Source organism: Procambarus clarkii, chromosome 50 (assembly GCF_040958095.1).
Source record: "Procambarus clarkii isolate CNS0578487 chromosome 50, FALCON_Pclarkii_2.0, whole genome shotgun sequence".
NCBI lineage: Eukaryota > Metazoa > Arthropoda > Malacostraca > Decapoda > Cambaridae > Procambarus > Procambarus clarkii.
Genome location: NC_091199.1, coordinates 2920644 through 2929172, shown reverse-complemented (window position 1 = coordinate 2929172; position 8529 = coordinate 2920644). Strand labels below are relative to the sequence as shown.

The 8529-nt window shown below is 45.5% G+C and overlaps 1 protein-coding gene across 2 annotated transcripts in view; it reads right to left on the bottom strand.

The window, feature by feature from the left end:
* Window positions 1-5496: 5496 nt before the first annotated feature.
* The window catches only part of LOC123772790 (uncharacterized), a 106127-nt gene continuing 103094 nt past the window's right edge, over window positions 5497-8529 (bottom strand). For both annotated transcript variants that reach the window (XM_069303315.1, XM_069303316.1), the window contains exons 5-6: window positions 7299-7390; window positions 5497-5707 (exon numbers count right to left, since the gene is read on the bottom strand). In XM_069303315.1, coding sequence (XP_069159416.1) covers window positions 5608-5707; window positions 7299-7390 — 192 coding nt within the window. In that variant the 3' untranslated portion in view covers window positions 5497-5607. The remainder of the gene's footprint in view (window positions 5708-7298; window positions 7391-8529) is intronic.

Here is an 8529-nt window from a genome sequence, read left to right as displayed (position 1 = left end):
GTCACTTCTGGGGTGTGAGTTTTCAGTTGCATATTGTCCTGGGGACCATTCAGGCTTGTTCGCATTTGTGTTCCTCACGTGTGCCCCAAAGAATGAGGTGATTTGGTAAAATGCTATGCCCAAGATTACTATCCGAGTGCCGGCGGTGGGGTGGTTCAAATAGCCTCGGCTATCACCTCATTTTGTCCGGTCGTGATGGTCAAGTGGATTAAGGCGTCTTATACATACCAGTTGCGTTGCTCCTGGGAGTATGGGTTCGAGTCACTTCTGGGGTGTGAGTTTTCAGTTGCATATTGTCCTGGGGACCATTCAGGCTTGTTCACATTTGTGTTCCTCACGTGTGCCCCAAAGAATGAGGTGATTTGGTAAAATGCTATGCCCAAGATTACTATCCGAGTGCCGGCGGTGGGGTGGTTCAAATAGCCTTGGCTATCACCTCATTTTGTCCGGTCGTGATGGTCAAGTGGATTAAGGCGTCTTGTACATACCAGTTGCGTTGCTCCTGGGAGTATGGGTTCAAGTCACTTCTGGGGTGTGAGTTTTCAGTTGCATATTGTCCTGGGGACCATTCAGGCTTGTTCGCATTTGTGTTCCTCACGTGTGCCCCAAAGAATGAGGTGATTTGGTAAAATGCTATGCCCAAGATTACTATCCGAGTGTGGCGGTGGGGTGGTTCAAATAGCCTCGGCTATCACCTCATTTTGTCCGGTCGTGATGGTCAAGTGGATTAACGCGTCTTGTACATACCAGTTGCGTTGCTCCTGGGAGTATGGGTTCGAGTCACTTCTGGGGTGTGAGTTTTCAGTTGCATATTGTCCTGGGGACCATTCAGGCTTGTTCGCATTTGTGTTCCTCACGTGTGCCCCAAAGAATGAGGTGATTTGGTAAAATGCTATGCCCAAGATTACTATCCGAGTGCCGGCGGTGGGGTGGTTCAAATAGCCTCGGCTATCACGTCATTTTGTCCGGTCGTGATGGTCAAGTGGATTAAGGCGTCTTGTACATACCAGTTGCGTTGCTCCTGGGAGTATGGGTTCGAGTCACTTCTGGGGTGTGAGTTTTCAGTTGCATATTGTCCTGGGGACCATTCAGGCTTGTTCGCATTTGTGTTCCTCACGTGTGCCCCAAAGAATGAGGTGATTTGGTAAAATGCTATGCCCAAGATTACTATCCGAGTGCCGGCGGTGGGGTGGTTCAAATAGCCTCGGCTATCACCTCATTTGGTCCGGTCGTGATGGTCAAGTGGATTAAGGCGTCTTGTACATACCAGTTGCGTTGCTCCTGGGAGTATGGGTTCAAGTCACTTCTGGGGTGTGAGTTTTCAGTTGCATATTGTCCTGGGGACCATTCAGGCTTGTTCGCATTTGTGTTCCTCACGTGTGCCCCAAAGAATGAGGTGATTTGGTAAAATGCTCTGCCCAAGATTACTATCCGAGTGCCGGCGGTGGGGTGGTTCAAATAGCCTCGGCTATCACCTCATTTTGTCCGGTCGTGATGGTCAAGTGGATTAAGACGTCTTGTACATACCAGTTGCGTTGCTCCTGGGAGTGTGGGTTCGAGTCACTTCTGGGGTGTGAGTTTTCAGTTGCATATTGTCCTGGGGACCATTCAGGCTTGTTCGCATTTGTGTTCCTCACGTGTGCCCCAAAGAATGAGGTGATTTGTAAAATGCTATGCCCAAGATTACTATCCGAGTGCCGGCGGTGGGGTGGTTCAAATAGCCTCGGCTATCACCTCATTTTGTCCGGTCGTGATGGTCATGTGGATTAAGGCGTCTTGTACATACCAGTTGCGTTGCTCCTGGGAGTATGGGTTCGAGTCACTTCTGGGGTGTGAGTTTTCAGTTGCATATTGTCCTGGGGACCATTCAGGCTTGTTCGCATTTGTGTTCCTCACGTGTGCCCCAAAGAATGAGGTGATTTGGTAAAATGCTATGCCCAAGATTACTATCCGAGTGCCGGCGGTGGGGTGGATCAAATAGCCTCGGCTATCACGTCATTTTGTCCGGTCGTGATGGTCAAGTGGATTAAGGCGTCTTGTACATACCAGTTGCGTTGCTCCTGGGAGTATGGGTTCGAGTCACTTCTGGGGTGTGAGTTTTCAGTTGCATATTGTCCTGGGGACCATTCAGGCTTGTTCGCATTTGTGTTCCTCACGTGTGCCCCAAAGAATGAGGTGATTTGGTAAAATGCTATGCCCAAGATTACTATCCGAGTGCCGGCGGTGGGGTGGTTCAAATAGCCTCGGCTATCACCTCATTTTGTCCGGTCGTGATGGTCAAGTGGATTAAGGCGTCTTGTACATACCAGTTGCGTTGCTCCTGGGAGTGTGGGTTCGAGTCACTTCTGGGGTGTGAGTTTTCAGTTGCATATTGTCCTGGGGACCATTCAGGCTTGTTCGCATTTGTGTTCCTCACGTGTGCCCCAAAGAATGAGGTGATTTGTAAAATGCTATGCCCAAGATTACTATCCGAGTGCCGGCGGTGGGGTGGTTCAAATAGCCTCGGCTATCACCTCATTTTGTTCGGTCGTGATGGTCAAGTGGATTAAGGCGTCTTGTACATACCAGTTGCGTTGCTCCTGGGAGTATGGGTTCGAGTCACTTCTGGGGTGTGAGTTTTCAGTTGCATATTGTCCTGGGGACCATTCAGGCTTGTTCGCATTTGTGTTCCTCACGTGTGCCCCAAAGAATGAGGTGATTTGGTAAAATGCTATGCCCAAGATTACTATCCGAGTGCCGGCGGTGGGGTGGTTCAAATAGCCTCGGCTATCACGTCATTTTGTCCGGTCGTGATGGTCAAGTGGATTACGGCGTCTTGTACATACCAGTTGCGTTGCTCCTGGGAGTATGGGTTCGAGTCACTTCTGGGGTGTGAGTTTTCAGTTGCATATTGTCCTGGGGACCATTCAGGCTTGTTCGCATTTGTGTTCCTCACGTGTGCCCCAAAGAATGAGGTGATTTGGTAAAATGCTATGCCCAAGATTACTATCCGAGTGCCGGCGGTGGGGTGGTTCAAATAGCCTCGGCTATCACCTCATTTTGTCCGGTCGTGATGGTCAAGTGGATTAAGGCGTCTTGTACATACCAGTTGCGTTGCTCCTGGGAGTATGGGTTCAAGTCACTTCTGGGGTGTGAGTTTTCAGTTGCATATTGTCCTGGGGACCATTCAGGCTTGTTCGCATTTGTGTTCCTCACGTGTGCCCCAAAGAATGAGGTGATTTGGTAAAATGCTATGCCCAAGATTACTATCTGAGTGCCGGCGGTGGGGTGGTTCAAATAGCCTCGGCTATCACCTCATTTTGTCCGGTCGTGATGGTCAAGTGGATTAAGGCGTCTTGTACATACCAGTTGCATTGCTCCTGGGAGTGTGGGTTCGAGTCACTTCTGGGGTGTGAGTTTTCAGTTGCATATTGTCCTGGGGACCATTCAGGCTTGTTCGCATTTGTGTTCCTCACGTGTGCCCCAAAGAATGAGTTGATTTGTAAAATGCTATGCCCAAGATTACTATCCGAGTGCCGGCGGTGGGGTGGTTCAAATAGCCTCGGCTATCACCTCATTTTGTCCGGTCGTGATGGTCAAGTGGATTAAGGCGTCTTGTACATACCAGTTGCGTTGCTCCTGGGAGTATGGGTTCGAGTCACTTCTGGGGTGTGAGTTTTCAGTTATATATATATATATATATATATATATATATATATATATATATATATATATATATATATATATATATATATATATATATATATATATATATATATATATATATATATATATATATATGTCGTACCTAGTAGCCAGAACGCACTTCTCAGCCTACTATGCAAGGCCCGATTTGCCTAATAAGCCAAGTTTTCCTGAATTAATATATTTTCTCTAATTTTTTTCTTATGAAATGATAAAGCTACCCATTTCATTACGTATGAGGTCAATTTTTTTTAATTGGAGTTAAAATTAACGTAGTTATATGACCGAACCTAACCAACCCTACCTAACCTAACCTAACCTATCTTTATAGGTTAGGTTAGGTTAGGTAGCCGAAAAATTCAGGTTAGGTTAGGTTAGGTAGGTTAGGTTGTCGAAAAAATATTATTTCATGAAAACTTGGCTTATTAGGCAAATCGGGCCTTGCATAGTAGTCTGAGAAGTGCGTTCTGGCTACTAGGTACGACATATATATATATATATATATATATATATATATATATATATATATATATATATATATATATATATATATATATATATATATATATATATATATATATATATATATATATATATATGGCTTGACAAGCATTTTTTACCCCAATTAAAATAAGGTCCATTTTTTATTAGCATTGTGATCCGAGTGATTTTTGACCCAGGGGTAGACCCAGAATATGTCGAAGTATAATGTTAAGGATGTGCATATTTCATTAACTTTTTGATATACTTAATTTATTTTAGTTATCTTTTAGTTTTGTATGTAAACCAAATAGCAATAAACTACGTTAACTGTAATGAGTTATATATTTCAGAATGTATCGCTTAATGTCAGTAAATTGTAAACAGTAATTTTTCTCTTACTACAGTTGTTATTTTTTCTGCTCTGTTGTAATTATTGTTTCGCATTTCCTTCTGTAAACTAAATGCTATATAATTTATCCAAAAAATGTAAGTTCGAGTTACACTTGTGTATACATTTTTAATCCAGTCTGAATGTAACGATTTGTATAACTTGTTACATTATGTGCTGCTAAGTGCTCTAATATAACACGATGTTGGTTATATAGTTAAGCAAATAGTACTTCTTCTCTTTCAATATTGCTAAAATTGACAGATGCAGCGATGGGTGTGTGTGTTACAAGCATGATGAAGAGGAGTCGATGTTCTCCAGCTCATCAATGCTCAATGTGGTGGTGATCTTCTCCAACTGTGGAATACAAACAGGAGTGTTGAAGTGAATCATTGTTATGATCAGTTCAACATTTACTTGCTCACACAAGACTCACACTCTTACCTGCACCTTCTGAAGTGATGAGACCTGACAATAAACATGTGCGAAATATCAGGACAAAATATAAAGTGAAATGCTCAAAAATGCTGGAGTTTCACAGAACCTGTACTGTAAACGTCTTCTTGATCACAAGAAAAATGCAGCAGCTCGTTTCCATCACTATCCAAATGGTTTACATTTTCTCACAAATTCCTGTACTATAATATGTTATCTTGTGTGTTGTCTAAAAGTGTTCATTCGTATACCAGAGCTACAGAAAAGTTAAAATATTCAGTGCATCATAAGTATCTTTATATCAGTGGTTTTTAATTAAAAAAAAAGGCATTTTCTGTTAGTCTGGACGGTAGGAAAGTCTACTAGAACTACTATGTAAGACACTCCAGTGTGAACTACAGCTTTTAGAAAATAACTATAGAACGTAATACGATTTTCAGCCATTGTCGGAATATCCGCAGCAACTCCCGAAGTTCTCCACAACGGCGATAAAAACAACATTTCTTGCTGAGAACATTTATTATCATCCCCGAGTACAGGTTTAAGAAAACAAGAACTATGTTCAAGCAATATGTGCCAAGAAAATGTAAATGAAAGTTTAAAAGAGTTGTGTTAAATTAAGCGAAGATCTTCAGGTCGAGTATATTGAGGAAGTCGACGGAGCCCTGGACGGTGAGGTAGCGAGCACAGACTCCTCCGCTCACCGGGAACACCAGCCTGCAACACACACCACATCTCGTTAGTTGGTCACCTTGCTATAACAGTCAAAAGTATATTATTCCATGTTTAAAGCACGTCTTATCGTCTCAGAGATAGTAAAATAACAGTCTATGGTTGAAGATGCTGTGAAAAAGCAAAACTGAATGGTTTTACACTTTCATCTTAAGAACAGTATAAACTTTCAAGGCCTCCTCAGACATGCCACAGAAACTACCTCCATGTCCCCTTAAAGTAAATGGACTCATATTTCCGATCTCATTATCAGAAAAAATATGTTTTAATTACTCCTCCTTCCGCCCAGTTTTATATCACAATTCCACTTTTTGAGTTTCATTATTGTTTACACGAAAAATCTATTCAGTGGAATAGATGTTACAGGTTAGCATGCAAGTGTCAAGTGAACAGTGTCACAGTGGGTGATGTCTGGTCACAGTGGGTAATGTCTGGTCACAGTGGGTAATGTCTGGTCACAGTGGGTGATGTCTGGTCACAGTGGGTAATGTCTGGTCACAGTGGGTAATGTCTGGTCACAGTGGGTAATGTCTGGTCACAGTGGGTAATGTCTGGTCACAGTGGGTAATGTCTGGTCACAGTGGGTAATGTCTGGTCACAGTGGGTAATGTCTGGTCACAGTGGGCAATGCCTGGTCACAGTGGGTAATGTCTGGTCACAATGGGTGATGTCTGGTCCCAGTGGGTAATGTCTGGTCACAGTGGGTAATGTCTGGTCACGGTGGGTAATGTCTGGTCACAGTGGGTGATGTCTGGTCACAGTGGGTAATGTCTGGTCACAGTGGGTGATGTCTGGTCCCAGTGGGTAATGTCTGGTCACAGTGGGTAATGTCTGGTCACGGTGGGTAATGTCTGGTTACAGTGGGTAATGTCTGGTCACAGTGGGTAATGTCTGGTTACAGTGGGTAATGTCTGGTCACAGTGGGTAATGTCTGGTTACAGTGGGTAATGTCTGGTCACAGTGGGTAATGTCTGGTTACAGTGGGTAATGTCTGGTCACAGTGGGTAATGTCTGGTCACAGTGGGTAATGTCTGGTCACAGTGGGTAATGTGTGGTCAACGTACCTGCCAATACCGTCCCAGGGGCCGGTATAGTAAGCCAGCAGGTCATAATGTGTGGTCAACGTACCTGCCTATACCGTTCCAGGGGCCGGTATAGTAAGCCAGCAGGTCATAATGTGTGGTCAACGTACCTGCCTATACCGTTCCAGGGGCCGGTATAGTAAGCCAGCAGGTCATAATGTGTGGTCAACGTACCTGCCAATACCGTTCCAGGGGCCGGTATAGTAAGCCAGCAGGTCATAATGTGTGGTCAACGTACCTGCCTATACCGTCCCAGGGGCCGGTATAGTAAGCCAGCAGGTCATAATGTGTGGTCAACGTACCTGCCTATACCGTTCCAGGGGCCGGTATAGTAAGCCAGCAGGTCATAATGTGTGGTCAACGTACCTGCCTATACCGTCCCAGGGGCCGGTATAGTAAGCCAGCAGGTCATAATGTGTGGTCAACGTACCTGCCTATACCGTTCCAGGGGCCGGTATAGTAAGCCAGCAGGTCATAATGTGTGGTCAACGTACCTGCCAATACCGTTCCAGGGGCCGGTATAGTAAGCCAGCAGGTCATAGGATGTAAAGTTACCGTCTGTGATGTTGGTGGCGCCGGTCCGGATCTGCGGAGGAGGATGTAAATAATTCTAATGATAGTTGTGAGTTAGCCCCCAGCCTCTTGTCCCACCTCCATAGTGAAGCCCCACCTCCTTACAGAAGCCCACCTCCTTACTGAAGCAACACCTCCATAGTGAAGCTCGACCTCCTTTATGAAGTCCCATCTCTTTAGTGAAGCGCCACCTCATTAGTGAAACCCACCTCCATAGTGAAGCCCCACCTCCTTAGTGAAGTCCACACCTCCTTAGTGAAGCCCCATTTCCTTAGTGAAGCCCACCTCCTCAGTGAAGCCCACCTCCTTAGTGAAGCTCCACCTCCTAAGGGAAGCCCCACCTCCTCAGAGAAGCCCCACCTCCTTAATGAAGCCCCATTTCCTTAGTGAAGCCCACCTCCTTAGCGAAGCCCTACCTCCTTAGTGAAGCCCACCTCCTTAGTAAAGCCCCACCACCTTAGTGAAGCCCCACCTCCTCAGTGAAGCCCCACCTCCTTAGAGAAGCCCCACCTCCTTAGTGAAGCCCCATCTCCTTAGAGAGGACCACCTCCTTACTGAAGCACCATCTCCTTACAGAAGCCCCACCTTCTAAGTGAAGCCCATCCCTAGTGAATTGCAACCTCCTTAGTGAAGCCCAACCTCCTAAGTGAAACCCCACCTCCATAGTGAAGCCCAACCTCCTTAGTGAAGCTCAACCTCCTAAGTAAAGCCCACCTCCTTAGTGAAGCCCACCTCCTTAGTGAAGCACCACCTCCTTAGTGAAGCCCACCTCCTTAGTGAAGCCCATTTCCTTAGTGAAGCACCACCATCTTAATGAAGCCCACCTCCTTAGTGAAGCACCACCTCAACGAAGCACCACCTCAGTGAAGCCCACCTCCTTAGTGAAGCCCACCTCTTTAGTGAAGCTCCACCTCCTTAGTGAAGCTCCACCACCTTAGTGAAGCACCACCTCAGTGAAGCCCACCTTCTTAGTGAAGCTCCACCTCAGTGAAGCCCGCCTCCTTAGTGATGCCCCAACTCCTTAGTGAAGCCCAACCTCCTTTGTGAAGCCCAACCTGCTTAGTGAACCCCATCTCCTTAGTGAAGCTCCATTTCCTTATTGAAGCCCAACCTCGTTAGTGAAGCACCACCTCCTTAGACAAGCCCAATCTA